This window comes from Cibotium barometz, chromosome 37 (genome assembly GCF_041138505.1).
Source record: "Cibotium barometz isolate CiBa-2024 chromosome 37, ASM4113850v1, whole genome shotgun sequence".
In the NCBI taxonomy this organism is placed as follows: domain Eukaryota; kingdom Viridiplantae; phylum Streptophyta; class Polypodiopsida; order Cyatheales; family Cibotiaceae; genus Cibotium; species Cibotium barometz.
Window position 1 is genome coordinate 41,487,072 of NC_141082.1, and position 26,503 is coordinate 41,513,574.

At 48.9% G+C, this 26,503-nt stretch overlaps 1 protein-coding gene across 2 annotated transcripts in view; it reads right to left on the minus strand.

Moving 5' to 3' along the window:
• Positions 1 to 26,503, minus strand: part of LOC147617276 (calmodulin-binding receptor-like cytoplasmic kinase 2) — a 59,080-nt gene that overhangs the window by 6,669 nt on the left and 25,908 nt on the right. For both annotated transcript variants that reach the window (XM_086776910.1, XM_086776909.1), the window contains 4 exons: positions 21,138 to 21,437; positions 20,753 to 20,991; positions 20,477 to 20,645; positions 20,302 to 20,391 (listed from right to left, as the gene is read on the minus strand). In XM_086776910.1, coding sequence (XP_086633036.1) covers positions 20,302 to 20,391; positions 20,477 to 20,645; positions 20,753 to 20,991; positions 21,138 to 21,249 — 610 coding nt within the window. In that variant the 5' untranslated portion in view covers positions 21,250 to 21,437. The remainder of the gene's footprint in view (positions 1 to 20,301; positions 20,392 to 20,476; positions 20,646 to 20,752; positions 20,992 to 21,137; positions 21,438 to 26,503) is intronic.

The window sequence follows — 26,503 nt, forward strand, 5'->3', positions numbered from 1 at the left end:
CCCTTGTCTTTCTGGAGGACATCTGATACAGCGCGTGGAGTATTCAGGCCTCCCCGGCCAGTGCTACATCTGTCGGGAGATGGGCCACCTCGCACGCGCCTGTCCCCGCAAGGGGGTTCATCCTTCATGCTCTGCCGCCTTTGGACCCCCTTCAGGTGGCCCGAGGGGTGGCCATCCACCTCAGAGACCGGATATCCCTAGCTCGTCTCAGCAGGCGCCATCATCTGACGAGCAGGCCCCGGCGGAGGATGCCGCGCAGTCCCAGGAGGCTGGCAGATGGCAGGAGGTTCGCTGGCGGAAACGCCCGGCCCGCAGGGACCGTCGCAGACGCCAGTAGGCAGCACAGGCTGGCGGACAGGCGACCCCGGCTGGCGTCCAGGCACCTACCCGCACTTATGCTCCAGTCAGGGATAGGCGGCCAGTAGGTCCCACCCCGATGGACGAGGATTCAGTCTCAGTGCCCGTTGAGGCCACCGGTGGAGCCCCCCACGTGGAGACCCCGCCCCCGCCTCCCCCCGCGGCGGGGGGCCTGCCCCCTCCATGGAGCAGATTCCTGAGGATCCCGGGCCGCACTCTGCGACCCCCGGCCCCTCTTCCCCTCACTCGGAGAGCACTCCTTCCTCCCCCCCCAGCCCCCCCCCCTCCCGCCTCCCCCAGCGGCCCCCCCTGACACCTCTCCTATGGCAGATGCCTCTCCATCCTCTCCTCGCTCTCCCCCCTCCTCTCCGCGAGCCACCATCCCTCCCTCGGCCTCTCCAGGATACTCCTCCAGACCACCCACTGCCCCGGGGCAGCGCAGCTGGGTAGGCCAGAGTTCAGTTCAGCGACTGTTCCACCGCCACTCCGGGCCGGTGGAGATGGCGATCCTAGCTTCGCCCGCCACAGAGTTCTCTCCAGCCTCCCCTGGGGGGCCCCCCGCGAGTGATGGGGCTCCCAGTGGATTACGGTTTTTTCAGGTGTCTCCAGCTGGATGCTGGCCCTTTCGAGACACTGGTCGCGCCCTTGCGAGTTTGCGTGGTGTGCCATCCCTCTCATTCTCCTTCAGTGGGTGAGCAGCATGGTGGCCTTCTCCTTTCCTCTCAGTGTTGCCCCAGACACAGCATGGGATTGCAACTCTGTAGAGGAAGTTTTGCGTGATCAGATACTGGAGTTTTCTCACCACTTCAGTGACTTGGGGCTCACGGACCTATTGCAGACCCGATTACACTCAACCCGCATGAGCTTGTTTGGTATAGGAGATTGGCGGGCGGATCCGGTCCACACCTCAGTTGAGGCGGTGTTATTGATTCTCCTCCACGCCGCCCCGAGGGTGCAGCCTACCTTTAGATACATATATGCAGAGGATTGGTCTCACGCCTATGCCCTGGACAGGGCGAAGGTGGAGTGGGGCTGGACACAGAGACAGGTCACCCTCTTTTTGGAGAGACTCCGCACCCGGACAGACAGTGACTATTCTCCCTCCAAGCCGGCGCCTAAAACTCACAGAGTGGAGGGCAGCTCATCCGGGCCGGCTGAGAGGGGTGAGCCAGTGGCGGCTGCTTCACTTGCCATAGCTCATCCATGAGGATCCTCTCATGGAACATCCAGGGTCTTGGTGGACCTCGCTGCTACATTGGTCGGGGCAGACTTCGCCAGGAGATCCAGAGGGCTCTCGTTGGAGGACCCATAGATATCCTTTTCATCCAGGAGCACCACCTTTCTGTCGGGCGTACCCGCACTTGCGGGAAGATCTTGCCAGGCAGGAGTCGCACTTTTTGGTCACCGGCATATGGCTCCCAGGGGAACCAGGGTGGAGTATGCATCTCAGTCAGCGAGCAGCTTCTATCCGAGGTTGTGGATTCGGGCACTCTGGTCCAGGGTCGAGCGCAGTGGATCATCCTTCGGGTTGGGGAAGACCGCATTGGCTTCCTCAACTTCTACGCCCCTAATGGGGCGACCGGGAGAGCTGAGTTCTGGAGCACCATTAGGCAGTCCCTCCCCATGGCAGACCATTGGTGCCTAGGGGGGGATTGCAACATGCTGGAGGATGCAGAGGACACGATGGGGGGCAGCCAGGAGACCATTCATGGGCCGGAGCTCGCTGCCTGGGAGGAACTATTGCTGCAGGTGAGAGGCCAGGATCCGTGGACTCTCTCGGAGTTTGGCAGGTTGCAGGGGAGTTTATCTTTCTCGCGCTCGGATAGACGGGCCACAGGAGTTAACCTTTCCCGCATCGACAGGTTTATTACATTGATGAGTGGGCTTGCGATAGAGGTGGCACTGTGGGTATACTTGCAGGCTCCTCGTTTTCAGACCACTTTCCAGTGCTTCTCCAGATCGATCACCCTACGAGAGGAGAGCGAGGACAGAGCGTCCGGATTCCAGATTGTCTCATAGAGGAGCCCGAGATTGCGACCAGAGTTGAGCAGGTCTGGCAGGAGCTTCAGTTCAGGAGAGGATCGGCAGCCAGCGATCTTGACAGGGGTTTGCAGGAGATCAGTAGGATGCTCAAACAGGCTGCCCTGGACCGTCTGGAGGCTTTCAGAGAGCAGGAGAGGAGCCTGCGGAGGAGTCTAGCTTCCCTTCAGAGACTTCAGGAGAGGGAGCCTACGAGCCCTTGGATTTCAGAGCAGATGGAGTCAGCTCGCACAGAGATCAGATCCATCGAGGAGAGGAGGGTGGAGTTCCGATTCCATGCTCGGGCTTCTTTTTGGACACAGGCTGGAGACAGAGTGACTCGAGATTTCTTTGAGGCGACAGGGCCTCGCTTCAGACGAGAGGGTCTCAGGCGTCTTCGGCAGGCTGATGGCCAGGTGGTGGTGGATCCCCCCAGGGTTCGGGCGATCGCCACAGATTTTTACAGGGATCTGCTCTCTGCTGAGCCAGCAGATGACAGGGTGAGAGAGGCTCGGGAGGCAGTCTGGAGCTTCACGAGACCGGTTGTGCCGGCCCATTTGCAGCACTCCCTTCTCTCCCCCTTCTCGGATACGGAACTGGAGGAGGCTCTTCAGGCACTTCCTCGGGGCAAATGCCCTGGTGAGGACGGTCTCTCAGTGGCTTTCTTCCAGAGGTACTGGGGTCTCTTGCATAGGGGTTTCAGATTGGCATTCCAGGAGATCATGGAGTCGGGAGACATGCCGGACAGCATGGCAGAGGGGTTGATTCACTTGATCCCCAAAGAGGGAGGAGACAGACTGGAGATTAGACAGTGGAGACCGATCACCTTGCTAGGCACGGCCTACAAGGTCCTAGCTAAGGCGATCAGCAGGAGGCTTCAGCCTCACCTTCCGGACATCATCCACTCCACGCAGACAGGCTTCATCCAGGATAGGAGCATCCTGGATAACATCTTCTCTTTCTGGGAGGCTATGGCTTTGGCTAGATTTCGGCAGGAGGATCTGGCAGTGCTCCTTCTCGACTTCGAGAAGGCATATGATCGGGTGGACTGGGCCTTCTTGGAAGGCACTATGGAGAGGATGGGCTTCCCCCCTCAGTGGATCCGTGGGGTCTCTGCACTCTACACATCGGCTCATAGCCAGGTGCTGATAAAGGGCGTGCGCTGAGAGAGGTTCCAGCTCTCGCGCTCGGTGCGGCAGGGATGCCCCTTGGCGCCCTTTCTTTTTCTTTTTGTGGCGGAGGCCATGAGCACTTTCTTGACGGCACAGGATACAGGTTTGCGGGGCCTCCAGCTCCCCATCCGCACCTCGGAGGAGCTCCTAGACTCAGAGTTTGTGGATGACACTGCTGTCTATCTTCAGGGAGGGGAGGAGAACCTCCGCCGCTTCGCCTCAGCCATGGACAAGTTTTGCAGAGCTTCGGGCGCTTTGATCAACAAGCACAAGTCGTGTGGGTTGTGGGTCAGTTCTGTGCCACCCCCCGACTTGGAGGCCAGTTGATGGGTTTCAGTGGCTGCCCCCCGGCACTACAGTGTGCTATTTGGGATGCTATGTGGGCATTGACATATCTCCGGAGCAGCAGATAGCCCCCCTTCTTCTGAGCATTCGGAAGAAGCTTCTGTATTGGAGTACCGCTCGTTTATCTCTGGCTGGCCGAGTGGTTGTGGCCAACCAGGTTCTACTTGCTACCATGTGGTACATCACTTCTTGCTGGGCCTTCTCGCGGGCGTGCATTGGCCAGGTGCAGAGGCTCATCAGGAACTTTCTTTGGTCCGGTGGCGACGGGCGGCCCGCCAGGGCCAAGGTGGCATGGGCTGTGATCACCCAGCCGAGGGAGAGAGGCGGCCTGGGCATAGTTGATCCTATTTGTCAGAGCCGAGCTTTGCTTGGCAAGTTGGTGGTTCGTGGCCTCCTACCAGGCGCTGAGCCGTGGAAGGAGTTTCTTGTTTCCAGGATTCTCAGCCGCACTCCTTCTCTTAGCGGCCCCTGGACCCCCAGCATCAGGTGGATCTTTACAGAGCAGCGATCCAGAGGAGTGGGCCTTGGCTTCGAGGAGCGTTTTGCAGCTAGCCTTCTGAGGGCTTGGGAGCATCTGAGGCCGTCACTCTTCCAGACTCCCCCGGGCACCGATGAGGAGCGCCTGAGGCAGCCATTGATCTGGAACCCCTTGATCCGACTTCCCAGTGGCCATATGGTTGGATCGCGATCTCACGTGTCGTGGGGCCCGTTGAGTTCCGGCCCAGCCCAGTCCCTAGACGACTGGATATGTTTTCAGCAGCTGCCTCTAGACGTTCAGGAGAGGAGACTCAGCGGGATGAGGGGCAGAGAGTTGATGAGGCAGGACATTGAGGCGGCCAGCCCCCGGGAGTGGCGGACTCCAGTACAGGATCCTCCACCTCCACAGTGGATGGGCGTCTTTACTCGGCATGAGATCCTTCTAGCGGTCTGCAACGTGGGGTGTGGTGGCTTGGGTCACGGACAGCGGCCCGGCCCTTGGATACGAGGACGTCCCTGGCAGTGTGACCATCCAGGTCTCTGACAGGGCGATGGCGGTGGTTCCGACGCCAGACTTCTCTTCGGCAGTCTCCCAGGAGGGAGACGGGCACAGATGGGAGATGATCAGCAGCATGACGGCTTGGCACATATGGAGAGCCCGATGCAGGGAGGCCATAGACCGCCATGCGACTCCACCGGCGGAGGTCATACAGGCCCTCTGGGTGGACATCATTCACACCTTGAGAGGACATTGGGGGAAACTTCAGGGCGACTCGGATCGCATGAGAGGTCGCCGCAAGGCGTTCCTCCGCACTTGCAGCCTGGCCCTTTCCTCATCGCGAGGGGCGAGGATGTCACTTGGCACTACAGGCCTCCAGTTTGGCTCTTCTCACCTCCCGCATGTACTACTAGGTAGCCCCCCCCAGAGAGCGGCCAGCCACGAGGGTGGAGCTCCGGTGTTCACTGTGTTTATTATCCCTCCTTGTGAGGTGAGCTTTGTAGCCTTATGGCGTTTTCTCATTAACTAATAGAAGGATCGTTTTTCCCAACAAAAAAAAAAAAAAAAAAAAAGGCCAGGCTAGTGGCCAAAGGATATGCCCAAAAAAAGGACATTGATTATGATGAGACTTTTGCACCTACTTCTCATATGGCCATAGTTAGATGTGTTGTTGCATTGGCTGCCCATCATGGATGGAAAGTGCATTGGTTGGACAAAATCAGCTTTTCTCAATGGGGATTTGCAACAAGAAGTGTATGTAAATCAGCCCATTGGTTTTGTGATGCATGGTCATGAAAACAAAGTATGCAAGCTTCGAAAAGCACTTTATGGTCTCAAACAAGCTCCCCAAGCTTGGTATGAGAAGATACATACTTACTTGACCACGCAGGGATTTCGCAATAGTCCAACAGAGAGCACCCTCTATGTGAAAGAGGATCATGGCACTTTGATTATGCTCATTCTTTATGTAGATGACATGTTGCTAACTAGAAATGATATGGAGAAAATTTCAACATTCAAAGCTGAATTGCAAACGTCATTTGAGATGACAGATTTGGGATTGTTTGATGGGGAGAAAACCAGAATTAGGGTTAGAGTTCATTCATGGGAGACATACACAGAGAAGCAAGGGAGAGAGAGAGAGAGAGAGTTGTGGGGATAAGTCAACTCATGAGGCATGAGTGTGTGACTCCCCTATCACACATGTATATTGCACTAGTACACATAGTGCACTTAGTACATTAAAAGTACTAAGTGTACTATGTACTATAACTTATGGGCTTGTACACACTATAAGGGTGGGCATAACGCCTTTACCCCAACAACCTCCCACTTAAAGGCAAAGTGCCCTTAAGTAAAGAAAAAGAAAAATCAGCATGTACATGATAATATAAAAGGCCATATCAAGGCTGAAAATGGCCTCATCCAATGCCCATCAAGTGTCTGCAATGAGCAAACCGCTCCGGAGGCAAACTCTTTGTCAACAGATCAGCCGGGTTGTCATCCGTATGAATCTTAACAAGCTGAATTTGCTTGTTCTCTATCACCTCTCTGATGAAGTGATACTTCACATCCACATGCTTCGTCTTTGCATGAAAGACAGGGTTCTTTGCCAACTGGATGGCACTCTGACTGTCACAATGCAACAATGGAATATCCCCTGTATAGCCCAAATCAACCACTAACCGAGATAGCCATAATGCCTCCTTGCAAGCCTCTGTGGCTGCAATATACTCGCCCTCTGTAGTAGATAAGGCTGTGCACTTCTGCATCCTGGATATCCATGACACAGCACCTCCTGTGAATGTAAACACATAACCGGTAGTAGACTTCCGGTTATCTGGATGACCGGCATAATCCGAATCCGTGTAACCATGCACTAATGCATCCTGTTTGCCAAAGCAAATGCACATATCCTGTGTGCCCTTCAGGTATCTCATGACACCTTTCACTGCTTCCCAATGCTTCTTGCCAGGGTTGGCCATGTATCTAGAAACCACTCCCACTGCAAATGCAATGTCCGGCCTAGTAGCAACCATGGCATACATGAGACTGCCACAAGCTGAAGCATACGGAATCTTGGCCATATCAGCCCTGTCTCTATCTGACTGTGGGCTGTCCATAGCACTGAGTTTCACATATGGAGGCAAAGGAGTACTAGCTTTCTTCCCCCCGTCCATATTGAACCTCTGCAAAACTTTGCCAATATATTCCTTCTGAGACAAATACAACACATGCTGATTTCTGTCCCGAAGTATCCGCATACCCAAGATGTGATTTGCATCACCCAAATCCTTCATATCAAAGGTTTGATGCAGCCTCTGCTTCAAGGCATCCATCTCTTTACGAGATTTCCCGGCAATCAACATATCATCAACATACAAAATGAGAATCAAGAGACTGCCATCCAAAGCTTTCTTGGTGTACAAGCAGTGATCTATGTCACTTCTCCTGAATTTCTGTGATTTCATGAATGTATCAAATTTATGATACCATTCTCTTGGTGCCTGTTTGAGCCCATAAAGACTCTTTTTCAGCTTGCATACAAGCTTCTCCTTTCCACTCACTGCATAACCCTCTGGCTGCTGCATATATATCTCCTCATGGAGATCACCGTGAAGAAAAGCAGTCTTCACATCCATCTGAATCAAGTCCAGATCATCATGCGCAACCAAAGCCAACACAGCTCTAAGAGTGGTCATTTTGACCACTGGAGAGAAGATTTCATCAAAGTCCACACCATATTCCTGCTTAAAGCCCTTTGCCACTAACCTGGCTTTGTATCTTGGCTTTGCATCTGGTGCAACTTTGAGCCTGTATACCCACTTGCATGGCAAAACCTTCTTGCCTGCAGGCAAAGGCACCAACTTCCATGTTTCATTTTTATGCAGAGAATCCATCTCTGACTTCATGGCACGCTCCCATAGAGCTTTGTCTGCCCTCTGTAAAGCCTCTTTATAACATGAGGGCTCCCCACAGTTAGTAAGCATCAAATAGTCAACCCCTGGAACAAACCTGTCAGGGGCTCTGGAGGGTCTAGTGGACCTCCGTACCCAATGACCATCATTTGCAGGTTGCTGTCCAGCCTGCATATCACCCATTGGTGGCTCCTGTTCCATGCCATAAGGCTGAAAAATCATGCCCGGTATCTCCTCTAACTGTGGTATATCCATAGGGATATCTTCTGCCATCTCTGGCTGTCCATTTGGACCATTTTCAGCACCATTTAAGGGCTGGTTTTCCTGCTGTAATGGCTGATTTACAGCCCTTTGTTGTTGTCCATGATGTCCATCATCATCAAAGATGACTCTGCCAGGCTCCTGTTGCCTTGTAGGCTCCTTATACATGCATGTTTCATAAAAAATGACATCATTGCTACGTATGATCTTTCTATTCATGGGATCCCAAAGTCTATACCCCATTTCACCTCTGTCACCATATCCTAGGAATATGCATTTGTGAGACTTGGGATCAAGTTTGGTGCGCATTTCCCTGCGTATGTGCACGTACGCAACGCAACCAAACACTCTCAAGTGCTTGTATGACGGAGGCTTCCCTGTCCATACTTCTTCTGGCACTTTCCCACCAAGCCTCGTGTTAGGTGACCTGTTTATAAGGTGAACGGCTGTCATAACAGCTTCAGCCCAAAAACCATGAGGTAATGCAGCATGTGACAACATAGAACGGACCTTCTCCTGAATGGTCCTGTTCATCCTCTCTGCTGTCCCGTTTTGTGGAGGATCATAAGGAGTAGAGAGTTCCCTCTTGATGCCTTTAGCATCACAAAAGTCCTGAAACTGTTTGGACATATACTCTCCCCCATTGTCGGAACGCAAAGCCTTCAGTGTTTTGTTAGTTTGATTCTCAACAAGAGCAACAAACTTCTCAAACACTGAGAATGTATCACTCTTCAAACGAAGAGGATAGACCCACACCTTGCGTGTGGCATCATCAATAAAAGACAAAATATTTTGCCCCTCCCAAAGAAAGCTGAGGCATCTCACATACATCTGTATGCACAAGCTCTAACTGAGCATCTTTCTGTCCAAGAGCTTTCTTGTGGGGGCACTGTAGTTGCCTACCATATATACAATGCTCACAAAATTGAAAACTTGAAAACTTTAGAGAAGGCAAGTAACCCAAACGAGACAATTGCTCCATTCCTTTGACACTCATGTGTCCCAACCGGCTATGCCACATAGAGATTTCCGGTAGCTCGGTTGCATTTACATTAGCATGGTGACAAACACCTGCATGCATGAAATAAAGAGTGTCCACCTTAGAGCCTCTGGCAACAACCAGTGAGCCCTTACTAATTTTCCACTTTCCACTACCAAATGTGGTAACATAATCAGCATCATCAAGCTGTCCAGTAGAAAGCAGATTCTTTTTGATCTCAGGCACATGCCTGACATCATGGAGCATAAGCTGTGAGCCATCTGAAAACACAAGCCTCACATCACCTCTGCCAAGAATTTTGCATGCATGGTTATCACCCAAATAAACCACTCCTTCATTGCCAGCAGTGTACCTGACAAACAAGTCTCTGCAACCTGTGACATGAAAGGAGGCACCTGAATCAATGATCCATGAGTGCATACCATGACCACTTGTAAGAAGTGAATGGGCATCAAGTGAAGAAGTAAATAGGACCTCATCCTCACTGCCACCTGCATGTGACACATTGATTTCTTCGATCTTGACTCCACTTTTGCCCTTTGGCTTTACATCTTTGGCTTCATCCTTCTCTTTGTCTTTGCCTTTTCCCTTTTCCTTTTGAAAAGTAATGAGTCTGACACAGACAACATGATAGTAGATCTTGCCAGCTCATCCATATCTTCCCACTCTTCAGCAGTAAGAGAAGCGGGCATTACACCCCTTTCTTTGATAGGCTTGTGCTGCTTTTTCTGGAGCAACACATTTGTAGCATTGCTTTTTAATGTGTCCTTTCTTGCCACAATAATGGCCTTCCAAATCCTTTTTGGAGCGAGATTTGCTCCTTCCCCTTTCTTGGCTTTTCCCCCTTTGCTGGGATCTCCCACGTGCATTCATTGCATTGGACTTTCCAACAGAGTTGTTTTTCCTGTTCATCTCTTCTTGAAGAAGAGCACCCTCAACATCTGCATATGACAGCATAGCATTCGAATTGCTAGTGGCTGTCCTGAATGTGTCCCAACTCTCTGGCAAAGTGCATAACAGAAAAGTGGCTTTGAACTCATCGTCCATTGCCAACTTTTGATTAATGACCTGGCTGACAATACCATTAAACTCATTGAGATGGGCTGTCATAGATGCCCCTTCCTTCATCTGAAGGCCTATGAGTTTCTTCAACCAATACACTTTGCTTGAGGCACTTTGTTGGGCATACAAGTCCTGCAATCTCTGCCACATTCCCCAAGCTGTCTTCTCTTCACGAATGCTGAAAAGTAATGAGTCTGACACAGACAACATGATAGTAGATCTTGCCAGCTCATCCATATCTTCCCACTCTTCAGCAGTAAGAGAAGCGGGCATTACACCCCTTTCTTTGATAGGCTTGTGCTGCTTTTTCTGGAGCAACACATTGTAGCACTGGGTTTGCCAAATATCATAATTCTGCGAGCCTTCAAGCTTCTTGATGTGAAGCAATGAAGAGCTCTCACCTGTGGTTGCCATAGCGATATGCAACCTTTAATGCCTGACTCCCTGCAAATGTGCAAACACTGCACCCAAGATGTGCAAACACTGCACCAAAAGCACACAAAGTGCTCACAGTTTTTCTCCCAAGCTTTATCTCCCACTGCGGAAGCAAGAATGCAACTTTTCTCCCACTTTATGTGATGAAAACACCAAAATCTGGTTGCTGCAGATTTTGGACAGCACCTTAAATGTGCTCTTTTGCCCTTCCAAAGTACTGTACAGCAGTACCAAGTGCTCACCAATGATGTACCAAACCTGTACCGGCAAGTACAGCAGCTGAATTTGAACCTTTTGGTCACTCAAAACAGTGTACAGCCATGCCAAAACATGCACAAAGCTGTGCCAAATCTGTACCAGCAGGTACAGTAGCAATAAATGCTCTCCTGGCTGTCCAAATGAGTAAAAATCAGACTTTTACAGTCCCGAACACTGCATAAAACAGTCCCGAACAGAAATTGGGCAAAAGCCCCTTGAATGCAAGCTGATTTCTGAGGATTCAAGGCATAAATGTCTTGCCTGCTGCTTTGCCAAGCTTAACAAGCATACAAACTTGAAAAGCCCCTTGATTTAAGATCAATTTCTGATCATACATGGTACATTGACGCACATGAAGGCATCCTGTGTGTTCACGATGCTTCCCCCTGGCCACATATACATCAAATACATGAAAGCCCCTTGATTTACAGGCACATTGAGTGCTTGTAAGGCATCAGCACATTATCCACAGCATCAAATGCGATTGCCTGCATGCAAATCAACCAAATCGGCACAAAAGCCCCTTGATTTGCACTGCAATTTGCTGCAATTTTGCCCAAATGTGCGATTTTTCACATCATACAGCATGTATGAGTGCTTAATTGCACAATTACATCAAAAGCCCCAAATTTCGACATCCAATTTCCTGCAAATTGAACCTGATTGTGACCAATTTCCGGCAAATTGATCTTGATTGTGACCAATGTCACCCAATTTTGCCAATTTTGCTCAAAAATTGAGCAATTGGGCACCTGTACCTGCTCAATTGATTTAATTGATAAGAAATTCGCAAAAATTAAAGGCAAGTACCTATGAAATTCTGAATTTCTCTGATTTGCAGGTTGATTTCTGTTGCAGGAGGGGGGGGGGGGGGGGGGGGCGTGATGAATATGCTGGTGCTGTATTGATGCAGATGCTGATGCTCCTGCAGCTGTGCAGGTAGGGATGAGGACGACTGGGTGACAAACTCCTGGTTTCACCTCTGCTGAAGAGCTTCAAGAGATTCCAAAAAAACCCCAGCTTCGCTTCTGGCCTCTTCACCGAGTAGCAGCGCTACATACGACCAGGCGCCTACACTTGCAGTCGACGAGTCGGGTGGCGCCTGACATGCCTTCGTATGAAAAAAAAAACGCAGAAAATGGCTGTCCGCCTGGGTTCGCCTTCTACGTCATCGCTTGGCTAGCTTCGCCTAGCGCTGGCGCTACACGCAAGGGGGGTAGTGATGCTGCTTTCGTTCACGCCCAGCACTGAGCTAACACAGGTTCACATAGAACTCCTCCACCTGCTCCTTCCACGCAAGCCTGGCCAGACCTCGTGGCTGTTGGGCAGCCCACGCTGGTTGGCTGGGCAGAGAAAGGCGACCAAAAAAAAAAAGAAGAAGGCAACCCTCAGATCAGAATTCAGCACGACCAGTACGACTGCTCCAGGGCTCTGATACCAGTTGATGGGGAGAAAACCAGAATTAGGGTTAGAGTTCATTCATGGGAGACATACACAGAGAAGCAAGGGAGAGAGAGAGAGAGAGAGAGTTGTGGGGATAAGTCAACTCATGAGGCATGAGTGTGTGACTCCCCTATCACACATGTATATTGCACTAGTACACATAGTGCACTTAGTACATTAAAAGTACTAAGTGTACTATGTACTATAACTTATGGGCTTGTACACACTATAAGGGTGGGCATAACGCCTTTACCCCAACATTGTTGCACTATTATTGGGCATACAATTTGTGCAGACAGATGTTGGGATTTATGTACACCAATCAAAGTACGTTCAAAAGCTGTTGCACAAATTTGGGTTCAAGATTGTAAGCCCATCTCTACTCCAATGGAGCCAGGGCTGAAATTGAGCATGTATGATGTTGGAGAGCCTTTTGATATGAGTGTTTACAACCAAGTAGTGGGCTGCCTCATATACTTATGCAACACACACCCAGATATTCAGTTTGGGGTTTCCCAGTGTAGCAAATTTATGCACAGCCCAAGTACAAAGCATTGGCAAGCAGTGAAGCGGGTCTTCTGCTATCTTTAGGGCTCCCTGGATCTTGCATTGGTATATCCCTAGGGGGGCAACTTGCAATTACATGTCAATCCACCAGTGGGACTTGTTTCTTTTTGGGGCATTCATGCATATCATGGTTGAGCAAAAAGCAGCCCACTGTTGCCACATCTACTTGTGAGGCTGAGTACAGGGTAGCCTTTACAGCCACAGTAGATTGTGTATGGCTGAGGAGATTGATGACTAATCTTCGTGAGTGTCAGCATACACCCACCACCATACTCACTGACAGTCAGAGTGCTATAGCCGTGGCACGAAACCCAATGTTTCATGCACGTACTAAGCACATAGAGATTCATTATCATTATGTCAGGGAGGATTTATGCAAGGGAGATCTCATTATCTTACTGCTCTACACATGACAATGTTGCAAATCTGTTCAGGAAGGCGTTGCCTCGAGAGAAGTTTGAAGCTTTCCGCAAAGCTTTAGGCTTACTCTCCTACATAGAGTGATCTGCAGACCTTGTACAAGTTCACATTGCCACTACAAGGGGGATTTATTGGCATATATGCTATGAGTAGTGCAACATGTGAACATGGGCTAACCAAGGACACTTTTCTCCCTTTGGGTTTTTTCCCTTGGATATTAGGTGTGAAAGGACACCACATTTATTGTATTTTGATATTGTGGAGTCAACCCCTAAGCTCCACACATTCTATGCTATCATCTTTGTGTGAGCATATCACCATCTCTCTTGAGTGTTCTTGCTACTGTTCATTCTCTGTCTCTTTGTCTGTGTGCAGCCCTAACCCTAACCCTAACATCTTACCCACTCGATCGAGCACTTATCATTTGTAAGATAGCGCTGAAACATATAAAGTAGCCTAACCTTGAGTTTAATGTCTAATAAGGAAAGCGTAAGGAATTTGTGTACAAACTTCCTTAAGACTAGTAATAGAGAATAGATCATTTTTAGGTTTGGACAGCCTAGTGTGAAAACTAGTCACTTGTATATAAGTCATTTCTGACACTAAGCAATCCACAATCATTCCCTTGCAATCCACAATCATTCCCTTGCAATAGAATACCTGTAAGCTCTTCTCTTCCCTACTTTTGCTTGCTTGTATGCCATTGGATTCCATGCATGCTAGATGGATGCTTGCTTGAATAGGTTTGCTTGTAGGTTTCTGTCTTGCGTTAGCTGTTGTTTCTTCCCCAGCCTTTTGTGTGAGAGAACCATCGAAGGACAGTCTTTGTTTGCCTCCATCTAGGTGAGACTTGAACATATTCGGCACCACTCCCGGAGACCAGTCTAAGACTTAGCTCCAATTCGGATCCGATTCGTCCGTCCATTCCAAGCTACTGTGAGATCACCCAATATTACCCCGTATTGATTAGTAGGTCACACACTGAAAAACATACGATTTTGGTCACCCCAAAACCAAGTTCCATTTCTTCTCTATTTGGACGAGGAAAAGGAACATGAGGAGTAGAAAAAAGCCAATGTCTGGAACATCCTTAAACCAAAGGGATCCACAAGGACATTCATATAAGGTGTCCTCAGTCACAGCAAGCCTACAACCTCAAAGCTAAGCCCGGCGGAGGACAAGTGCCATTGGAAACCACACCAACCCCATGGGACAAGAGATCCCATACCCTGAAAAAGAGGATTTTGCGCAATCATCCCCGTACATTCCCCCAATGCATTTTGCCCAATATGCAACCCTCACAGACATGCTTGACGGGTGCATCAAGTGGCGGCAAAGTTGAAACCATGCCATGCCTTTGAAGGCGTAGTAGACTACCAAAGTTTAGGTGACCAAACCAAGCATGCCATAACTCAGAATCTATCAACTTGGATATGGCAGCAACTACAAGTGCATCATGTGAAGCTCTCTCATATACATCAAGCCTATAGAGACCATGACATTAAGTGCCGGGTGCAACTATGATATCTCCATCACTGCAATCATGTACATTGCATTTGTCATCAATAAAACGGACAACTAGGCCGGACCCAACAATGGCCGAAACTGACAAGAGATTCTTCTTAATCCCTGGCACATACAATGCATTTGAGAGCCCGATTGTCCCACCATTGGCAGCAGTGAGCACAATCTTCCCAACTCCTACTACAACCTAAGAAGAGTTGTTGGCACATGTAACACTACCTGCTTGGGTGCTACACTGAAGTTGGAATGCCCATGCCATGTGTATGCTCATGGACATGCCTAACCCAAGGCTAATCTCTGAAGGGCAACAGATAAACAATAGATTTAGGGCATTCGTAGGCTTAGACAAAAGGTCCAAAAGAAGTCCAATTGGACAAGATGTCAATCGGCCAGGTGGACAGCAATCCACGATGAGGTTGGCAGCATTTATAGGTATTTTGGTGTCCTGTGAACTGGCCAACAACCACTCGGCTGGTTAATGGGCAGAATTGGGGCCTATATAAGGCATATCTAGCCTTTCATTCAATCATCGGACTCTCTACAAGGGTTGTCATAGTTGTATACCCAGGATAAGGTTTCTACCTTTTTGGGGCATGCCTATGGCTGCTAGAAATCATGTACCTTTTTGTACTATATGAATATACTGAAATACACAGCCATCTCCCTCTCTATTCTATGTCTATGCTGATTGTTCTTGCATCAAGTGTTCCTATGCAATACCTAGGGCTGAAAGAAGACTCACAAAGCTTCACATGTGACAACCCAATCATCTTGAGCATAGTTAGTTCTTTCCTTCTTTTCAGCACTAGGTGCTAATGCCACAGACAATCTGGAGTCTTTCTTCTCCTTTTCCTTAGCAAGCCTCTTCTTGGATTCATTGAGGTAATGGCATGGCTTGCGGCAATAATTGCATTTGCCCTTCTTCTTGGGCTTCTCATTGTCCCATCTGCATATTTGTCTGTAAGAGGTGGCTGATTCACCTTTTAGCTTATAGCCAACTGAACAGTAGCTTTAAGTGCCCGATTTTGGTCAAAAATCGAAAAAAGCCCCAATTTTTTTTGAAACCCTAATCTGTGTGCTACAGAAATGCTTAAGCAAGTACAAGCGGATACTCCAAGTATAGGCAGGTACATGTGTATGAGCAAGTACAATCAGGTGCAGGTACGATTGTGAGTACAAACAGTACGAATGCCAAGTACAGTGACTCTATGGACATTGCACGGGGATGTACGGGCGTCACGGACGTGTACAAACATGTACGGGTGTCACTCGTGTACTGTATGGCAGGCGAGAATGTACACTCGAGGCAAAATCAACCTAAAGTTCTAATACCAAATGTTTGAACCTCCAGGTTAGGGTTAGCAGTCACAGTAGAGCTCAAATAGAGTGAGAAATTGAGAGGCACACAACTCGATGAACAAAAGATAAGTACACCCCAAATGATTAGTGTTAGAGAGTGTTCACATGCACCGGGAAAAAAACCTCCTAAATAGGGAAAAAGTGGATAGGGGCAAAGACGGGAGCCGGCCCGATGCACTATGAAGTAAGGGTGGGAGTGGCTTCTAGTTGATGGTTTGGCCAATAGTCCAGGGTTGGGACAGTATAGCAGGGGGCGACAGCAGAGGCAGAAATGGAAATGGGAGGCAGAGGGCGGAGGGTCGCGGCGCAGCCAGCACAAGGCCTGGCAAGATGCGCGAGGCAGGTGGAGGCGGACAGAGTAACTGTGCAGCCAGCAGCACGGGCAGGATGCGTGCAGCGTGGGCGGAGATGGGCAAAGCAACTGCACAGCTGTGCGCACAGGGCAGGGCACCAATGCACGGTGTGCGAACAGAGGGCAGGGCTATGGGCCAAGGCTCACGCCATGTGAGAGAGAGAGAGAGAGAAGAAAGAAAGAAAGAAAGATATATTAACGTCTACGAAAGGCCAAAGTGGCCTATGAGACCAAAACATAGTACACAGCTTCCCAGCTGAGCCAGGAGGTTAGAGAGGTAGAGGAGCAGAGACATGAGTTCTACTATCATCGCCAAGCCTCTCAGTGAACGCAGCTTGGTGATAGAGTGACTGGGGAGTTTTTTGAGATCACCGGGCCCCGCCATGCTCGAGCAGGAGTACGCCAGCTCAGGAGGCAGGACGGATCGTTAGCCACTGAGCCCGAGGAGATTAGAGCCATTGCCACTGAGTTCTATAGAAACCTGCTTTCAGCGGAGCCAACCACGGAGGCACGTGATGCTTGCGGACAGACTGTGTGGGCCCATGTGCAGAGGAGGGTCACAGATCGTATGCGCACAGTTTTGGGTGAGCCCCTTTCAGAGGATGAGCTTGTGGAGGCTTTGAGGGTCCTTCTGCGTCATAGTTGCCCTGGGGAGGATGGATTGACGCCTGCCTTCTTTATGCGCTATTGGGACCTTTTGGGGCCAGGCCTCCGCAGGGGCTTTCAGTATGTTTTGGACACTGGGGTGATGCCACAGAGCTTTTCAAAGGGCTTGATCTTTCTTATCCCCAAGGGGGAGGGAGTGTCAGATGATATTCGGCATTGGAGGCCTATTACGATCCTCAATACTGTCTACAAGGTCCTAGCAAAGGCCTTGAGTTTGAGGATCCAGCCCTTCCTTGGGGAGTTGATTCATGCTACCCAGACAGGATTCGTCAAGGAGCGCAGTATCCTTGACAACATTTTCACCTTTTGGGAGGCGACGGCCCGAGCTAGATTTCTCGATGAGGACTTGGTCGTGATGCTTCTCGATTTTGAGAAGGCATACGATAGAGTCGATTGGGGTTTCCTAGAGGGCACTATACTTCGCCTGGGTTTTGAGCCAGACTGGATCCGAGGAGTGGCGGCTCTATATTCCACAGCTCGTAGCCAGGTGTTGATGGCAGGAGGACGGGGGACGAGTTTTGAGTTGACTAGATCAGTCCATCAGGGATGCCCTCTCGCCCCGTTCCTTTTTCTCTTCTTTGCAGAGGCTATGAGCATGTATCTGACAGCAGAGGAGGTTGGTTTGAGAGGACTCCAGCTTCTAGTCCGGGGTGAGGACCTGCTCGATTCTGAGTTTGCTGATGACACGGGATTGTTTCTGCATGGCCAGGAGGCCCATCTACAGAGGGCAGAGCAATCGCTACAGGTTTTTGATGTGGCTTCGGGAGCATTGATCAATTGGCGCAAGACAGTGGCTTTTTGGATCAGCAGCGCTCCCGCTGCGGCATGGAGCCCAGACCCGGGTTTTAGATGGATTCCTCCTGGCACAGCAGTGCGGTATCTGGGATGTCAGATTGGACTTGATTTGTCACTTGAGCAGCAAATCGCCCCGCTTCTTTTGAGCATTCGGAAGAAGCTTTTATATTGGAGTACAGCTCGGCTATCCTTGGCTGGGAGGGTCGTGGTGACAAATCAGGTGCTTTTAGCGACTATGTGGTACATCACGTCTTGCTGGATCTTCTCGAGCTCTTGCATCAGCCAGGTACAGATGCTGATCAGGAACTTTCTTTGGTCTGGGCGGGATGGTCAGCCGGCCCGGGCTAAGGTTGCTTGGGCAGTTATTACTCTTCCGCTGGCCCAAGGGGGCTTGGGCATTATAGATCCAGCTGATCAGAGTAGAGCCTTGTTGGGGAAGCTTATTGTTCAGGGGCTGCTTCCAGGCGCTGAGCCTTGGAAGGAGCTTCTTTTTCAGCGGCTGCAGGATAGAGCTCCCCCAACAGGGGGCACTTGGGCACCAGAGATACGGTGGATCTTCATAGAGATGAGGAGGACAGGCCTCAGTAGAGGATGGGAGGACAGATTTGCCTTGAGCATCCTGCGAGCTTGGGAGCTGCTGAGACCGGGGCTTTCTCAGAGACCTACCACTTGTGATGAGGAGCGGGCCAAACAACCGCTCATCTGGAGCCTCGCGGTATGCACAGAGCATGGTCATATGCTGGGTTCTCGGCCTCGTCTAGCCTTAGGACCATTGGCGGCAGGCCCAGCACGCAGTTTTGGAGATTAGCAAGCCTTTTGCAGTCTCTCGGAGGAGATCCAGGCGGAGAGGCTGAGTCACTTCAGAGGGGGATTGATTATGAGGGATGACATTCAGGAGGCACTCACTGAGGAGTGGTTCACGCCTTTCGAGCCAGCGGCCCCACGGTGGATGGGAGCCTTTACACATTTGGAGATCCTAATTGCTATCAGAGCTTGCACTGAGGATGGTAGATGCCTCTACTATGAGATACAGGATGAGGACAGACTTCAGAGAGTGGAGGCGAAGTCGCCTTTGGTTGCAGAGTGCATCTTTCAAAGGATACGGGTAGTGGCCGTCGCTTCTCGGAAGTGGCATATTGATCCAGACCCTTCAGACGTGGACTCTGATTGGCGCATATGGACATATGCTGCGCGCCCCTTGGCCCGGCTCCAGTGGGACCCTGGCGAGTACGAGTGGCATGATCCTTATGCGTCCCCCGAGGCCCCAGAGATCACCTTTTTCTAGTACACTGTTCGGTTGGGGAGGCATATTTTGACTGCGAGGAGGATGGTCTCTCCAGCTCCATCGGAGCATTGGCGGCTACTACAGGGACTCTCACAGGAGTTCCTGGAGGATTTTTGGACCAGGCTTTGGGCTAGCCACCAACAGGCACGCAGGGTCTCGAGTTTCCAGTGGCTGGTTGCCCACAGTGGCTCTGCAGTTGGCACTTGGCTTGTCTACAGTGGCCTTCCGTCGGCCTGCGTCCGATGCGACCACCCATTGGAGACACAGAGACATTGCCTATGGGACTGTCCATAGGCGTAGCAGATTTGGCTGAGGATGCTACGCATTTTGGCCCCCCTCTCTCCACAGGGCATGTATACGTGGGGAGCCGCTGCTTGGTCAACTTCGTCAGGGCCTGCTCTGGGATACGAGACGGAGCAGGACGCCAGGCCATCAGATTCATTAGGGGCCAGCCTCGCCTTGTTCCTTCACCGGATTTCTCGTCCGTCGGCTGGACACAGGAGAGGGATTTACGATGGGAGCTTCTTAGCAGCCTCACCATATGGTTCATCTGGAGAGCCCGTTGTTTCAGGGCCTTTGAGGGGAGACTGGAGCCACCAGCAGAGACTGTTCGGAGTATCTGGCAGGAGTTAATTCACACCCTGCAAGGACAGTATGACCGCATCCGGGGCGACTCGGATCGAGCGATCTTGCGGCGCCAGGCCTTCCACACCACTTGGCGCAGCGGCCCCTTCTATACTCTACACGCGGGTACCCCCCGCCGCTGGCACTACAGGCCACCTATTTGGATTCCCCCCCCCCCCCCTATTGTATGATATAGCCTCTCAGTTATTTGTATTTGTATTTGTACTTTTTTACACCTAGGGAGAGTCTCCCTAGCTGCCTTGATTGGATCTCTGCTCTGCCTTCTTATGAGCAGGAGAGGGGTTTTGTAGCCCAGTGGGCGTTTTTTTTATAACTAATGAAAGGATCTTTTCTCGGAAAAAAAACATCCATCGTACACAGCTGATGGTGTCTCATCAAAAGTAAGACAAAAAGGACTAAAAAAGTCCTAAAACAGTCCTAAACAGCTATGAGAGAGAGAGACCTGCATATAGGTGGAGGTATGTAAGAGCATGAGCAACATCGATAGCAATATCCAAACGCACAAATAAGTCCAGCACCACTCCAAACTCACCTACAACAAAGACATTAATGCGATTTAGGCGCTGCTAAACTTGTAGCACATCAAAAATCTAAAGGAAATGCAAGATGCCACTCACAATCCAGATGCTGTCGGAGGTTTCCATTTGGCACATACTCTTGAACCAAAATGCGCTCATTGCCTCCTTCAAAATACCCTATAAGCTTCACGAGGTTCAGGTGCTCTACGCTTGCCAGCACATTAACTTCGCTTTGAAACTGAGCTGTCAATCGTACCTCAAATATGTCCTGTTGTCCAAACACTAAACTATTACTATATCTAATTAGTTTACTTAATCCAGCATTTAGTAGCCTGCGTTCTGGAGACAAATAAAGCATGTGCATGACATTATTACCTTTCTAGCCCTTTTGATCGCCACCTCCATGCCATCTGCAAGTCTTCCCTTATAGACTACCCCAAAACCTCCTTGCCCGATTTTATAAGATGGAGAAAAGTTCAAGGTTGCCTTGCTAAGCTCATCCATTGTAAAAATAAAAGCTCTTCCATGATCGGGCAACACTTGTGATGTGAAGCCACTAGCATCAACTGACATGTTACTAGCTGAATAGCCATCTGTCAAAGGTGTAGAAAACACTGAAATTCAAACAAGTTTTAGGGAAGAGCATTAGTTAAATAATATTAACTAAATTAAAACAATTCAAGCAACTGAATAAAGGATTATCTATTGGAATCCTCCCAAAATCAGCATAATTATGCACTAATTACACCGGACCACTCACATGAACTGTCCCTCTCTACATCAGCTTCCTTCTGGATACCAAGACATGAGAGGAAACAAGAAAGGCGTGAGAAGATCCCTTTGGTGTCACCAGAAGACTGATCTGTTTTCATTTGTCCCCTGCTTATCTTACTCTCAAGGGAACAGGAAAATCTCTTGTCCCTTGGTAAGCTTGGGCTTGTATGCTTGCATGCACTGTATCATAGTTAAAGCAACTAATACAATCTCTCATTACAAGGGGAGATGGATGCACCCGCTCACACCAACTGCCTCTCTCCTCTTTGATGTTCTTCCACAAACCCTGGAAAAAACGGTGTTTTTTTACATACTTGCCTGCAGAGGCCTCACTCCCATTTTGGGTACAATCCAGCAGAAAAGGATTTTGAACGTAAATCACAAGATAAAACATTTTCTTCCCAAAACAAAACCATTTTACCTCATAAAGATCCACTAAATTCAATTCAAGAACTATCAAAACGGAGGAGAAAAGATTATAAAAGAGAACCCCCTAAAGCAAGTGTCAAAAGATGTGCTAGTGTGTATGAACATGTTTATATAGAACCAAGTGAAAGTACTGAAAAATATGAGGCTGAACAGCCCATTAAACAAGAAGTGAAAATGGAAAGGCAAAAACCCCACCAACCCCCCCTCCCACATCCACCTCACGCATGTCCACCACACCCACCTTCTTCCCAGGAGACATGGTGATGAAGGTTATACACAAGCTTCAAAATGGACGATCACAGGATCATGAGGGGCTTATGGCTGAGCACCTCTCTTATCTAGGCAACACCTTGGCACCCCTCCTAGCCCATATGTTTAATAGAGCCCTTTCCCCCACAAGGTCATCACATTATTGCACCTATCCATAAGGCGGAGGACCCCATGGATCCTAGTAACTACACAACCATCATCATCGGCCATATTGAAAAGATGCAGGGGAGAAGAGAGCTTGAGCTCTTGCAAGCACACACACACACACAAACCATTGAGGAGCACACACAAGGTGAGAGGCTGAAAATTCTTCTTCTTCACACAACAAAAGAGGTCTACCAAGAAGATGTCACCATTTGGCCACCCAATTGGTCCACCCGTGCTTTCTTATCATGTATGTACATTGGACTGGTGTCCATGGCAGTTGTTTATGCCGGGGATTGATGCCACTCATGTGATACTGTAGACTTGGCTTTCCGTTGGGACTTGTGCCTCCGTGTACATGCCTGGAAATGCTTGGTGGATTGGTGTTCCATTGGGTCTGGTACCTCGTGTACTTGCCTGGAGCACGTCTATTTTGGTATAGTCTCATGAACGGGGATTGTCCATACCAATGCTGCATTGCATAGCATCTTTATGTGCTTGCTTGCAATTGAAATTGCATGCTGTTTTCATGCTTGCTTGACCAATGTGTAGTTCCAGGTAAGGGAACGCCCGCCCGTGAACCGTGCGTGTGAAACTGTCTGCTGACATGGTTGTGTGGCATGTGAACAGGTGGTAAGTATTACCCAATCTAGGCTCAAATAGCCCTTAGGACTTAGCCAATATTTATAAGTGAGTGCGTTCCCACTTCATTAAAGTTTGGGCGCCCAAAAGTCGCTTATAAATTATGACCGCTTCCAAGTTCACACTCACTGAAGTCCCGAGGCGGACAAGACTCGATGTCCAGGACCTGATCCTCCCCTTTTACTCATAAATGGGCATCTCCCCATGTCCCTTCACCTGATTGGACCCCAATTCACTTACTTATTAAGAGAAAATTCGTGTTTTCTCTTCATGAAGATTTTTGAAGGCTGAAAACTCTGTTTTCCCACCATTTCTCTCCATGTCCAAGCTCTCCATAGCCAGACCCAACTTGCTAGGGTGTTTTCCAAGCTTCCAAGAGTGTTTCCAAGTACTAATCACTCTCCTACTCACTCCCAATGATGACTGAAATTCAGCCAAACAGCTCTCATTTTTGCTGTAATTTCTGGTCTTTTTGCTGAAAACCCTAATTTCAGCCTTCCTTTCTCAAGTTGAACCATAGGGGAAGCTTTCCCAAGGTTCCCTTCATCCTCTTGAAGACTTTTGACGCGAAGAAAGGCGACAAATCAAAGATCTCAACACTCCAAGGACTTCCATCGCGAAAACATCCGCTGTCATCGACTCTACTTGCTATTGGTAAGCTTTTATGCTTAAATATGGGAGCAAGTAGCAGGAGGGAGGAACCGGATTACAAGATCACATACCTTGTGTAGTGTTCTCTTGTCCTACGTGCTCTCTTGCAGATTGTTGCTACCATGTGTTGGGGAACAATAGAGAGCAGATGGTAGGAAACATGGGCACTTGAGAGGGTAGTGTGGGTTGCAAGTCTACATCGACAACCACTTGTTTGCAATACTGTATTCATATGCATTGGTATGGAAATCTGGTCAGAAATGCCCATGACACTATGTACTTGATTCTCCCAAGATCAATATACTTTATTTGAGAGAGGGGTCAGCCGTTCCGGCTCATTGTGTGTCTCTTGTCAATTCAGCAATTTACTTCTTGTATTTGAATAAGTGTCCATTAAATCTTAGTGTATTTAAGTGTATTGATTAGCATTGTGTTCAACCAAGTTACATTAGTATCAGAGCATACGGTTCTCTTTCACTTCTATCGTGAGAGACGATCACCGTGAACACTAGCTATCTTTACACTTAGAACATTATGAACAGCCATATAATGAATGTTGGAGATGCTAATACAAGAGGCAGGGACAATGAAATGCATGCCTCCAATGCTTTACAGGATGAGCAAACTCATGTGGTGCACAATAGGGAACATGAATATGTGGGACAGCTGTCCCGTGGCAAAGAGAAGATGCAGAAAGAAGAGTCCATAGTCTTGAGGGCTGAACTTACTCGTATGCAGGCTCTTCTCCATGCACAACAAGAAGAATTGAATCTCTGCCGCCGCGAGGATCCATTGGTACATGACCGTTTGAAGGCCAAAAAAGCTGAATCTTATATGGATCATGCAATGGCAATGATTGCTCAAGAGTTGCACATGCAACCGAGGGATGCAACACGTGCATACTTGGCTCGTACCGAGGGTGCCTATGCAGAAAAGGCAACCATCCCACATGTCTTGGAATCCCCACAAGTGCTCGAACAAGAACTTATGTCTAAGAGGATGAATCTCCATGCTATGGGAGAGGAACAATCAGTAACTTCACGCCATGCAGGAATACCTTATGTAGCCCGTGAAGGATACAATGTTTATGGTAGTGGTCAAAATGTATGTCAAATGCCATTGCCGGCTGAAAATGTGCATGCACAACACATGCATCATGGGCTGCAATTTTCTATTGGTGCAGGTATTCCGCGAATCTCTCATGCCACTCATGCCTTCGAGTGTGCTCGTGAGGGAGAAGTTATGGCTGAAAATGTATCAATGCATGTTGAGAGGCCAGCCATGCCTCATGCTTATAGGGCACATGTATCTATGCCTTATGCATCACCTGTTGGTCCATGCACACACATGCATCAAAGTCTCGTGACTTCAAAGCCAGAGACAAATCTGTGAAATTTGACACATATCATGGGAAATATGATGCATCAAAGGCACTTGCTTTTATTACCCAGTTTGATATTGCTTTCAGTGATGAGGATTTCACTCAGAAATCCATGATCCGGCATGTAAGCATGCTCATGAAAGACACTGCTTCCCATTGGTGGCTCACGGAGAAGCTCTCACCAAATCCTGTTAGATCATGGGAAGAGTTCAAGGAGAGGTTCTATGCTCAATTCTTGCCTCCCAATGCATTGAATGAGATAACAATGAAGTGGGATTGGGTAAAGCAAAATGAGGGGGAATCGGTAAATGCATATGTACAAAAGTTTTGGAAAGTGCTTTTGGAAAGGAAGAGAAGGTTTCAATCGGGATTGCAACCCGTGTACAAAGCGGGACTACAAATGTATCCTGGTCATACCTTACACCAATTAATCGCAGTTGCCACCACCACCGAGCAATTGGAACTCAAATTGAGTCGATCCAATAAGGCTAAACCCTCATTTCAAGGCAAAGAAAGGACTGTCCAAAACCTGCAAAATGATGGACAGCCACCTAAAAAGGACCAAAACCAAGATAAAAATGGTACAAAGGCTCAAAATAACACTACCAAGAAGCGTCCCTTCAAACTGCGAGACTATGGTCTCACTCCAAAACAAAAAAGTAATATATGAGTGAGGGGAAATGTTTTACTTGTGGTAGCACCGAGCATATTGCAAAGGCATACCCAAACAAGAAGAAGCGTGATAATGCAAATGCATCAACGCCTAATGTGCATATGGTTCCGGATGTGCAGGGCAACACTTCACATGATAGCAAAGATAGGGTTGTATGTAAAGCTTGGGAACAGCTCAAAGATCAGCCCGCTTTGTTCATGTTTGATGATTGTGCATCTGAAAATTTCATATCCACACAGATGGCAGCTGCTTTGGGTATTGAAGTGGAGGACATGGGAGTATCACATGAGTGGCATCAATCCTCGGCATAAACAACTGCCATGGACACCAGTCCAATGTACATACATGATAAGAAAGCACGGGTGGACCAATTGGGTGGCCAAATGGTGACATCCCCCCCGGCTTCTAAACAGTTGTCCGCAACTGAAAAGCATCCAAATATGTCTGAAGCACATGCGGGCAATCTTTGAAGAACTCTTCATCTACCCATTTAGCATCAATGGAAAGATAGTTCCTAAACTTCACAAGGTAACGTCTCACAACTTTGCCTGCAGCAAGCTTGCGTTCCTTGTGATACACAATCTGCTCTGGCTGCAAGATCTCCTCAAGCTCATCCACTTCTGGTGGATCCTCAATGACCATTTCACTGGGCTCCGGCCCTACATACTTGCGAAGGAGACTCACATGAAAAGCATTGTGTATGTGCCAATGACTAGGTAATGCCAATCTGAAAGCCACTTCATTGATCTTCTCGATCACTCGAAAAGGCCCATAGTACCTGGTTGCAAGCTTAGGATATGCATCCTCTTTGCCAGGCCTCTTTGCAAGTCTTGCTTTCTTAAATTTCAGCAATACCCAATCATTCTCTTTAACATCCAATTGCCTTCTATGCTTGTCGACAGCCTTTTTATGCTTGTCTTGTGACCTTGCAATGGCTGTCCGCACCTGAGCAAAAGCAATATCCAAGTCTCTTACATACTCATCAGCTGCTGCAAATATCTCATCCTTTGTGCGAAGGATGGGTGGCAAAACCACCTTACCATAAACAATCTCAAACGGGGCCTTTCCTGTAGATGCATACACCATGTTGTTGTATGCAAATTCCACAAGCGGTAAGTACTTCTCCCAAGAAGACTTCTGATCCGCCACATAACATTTCAAG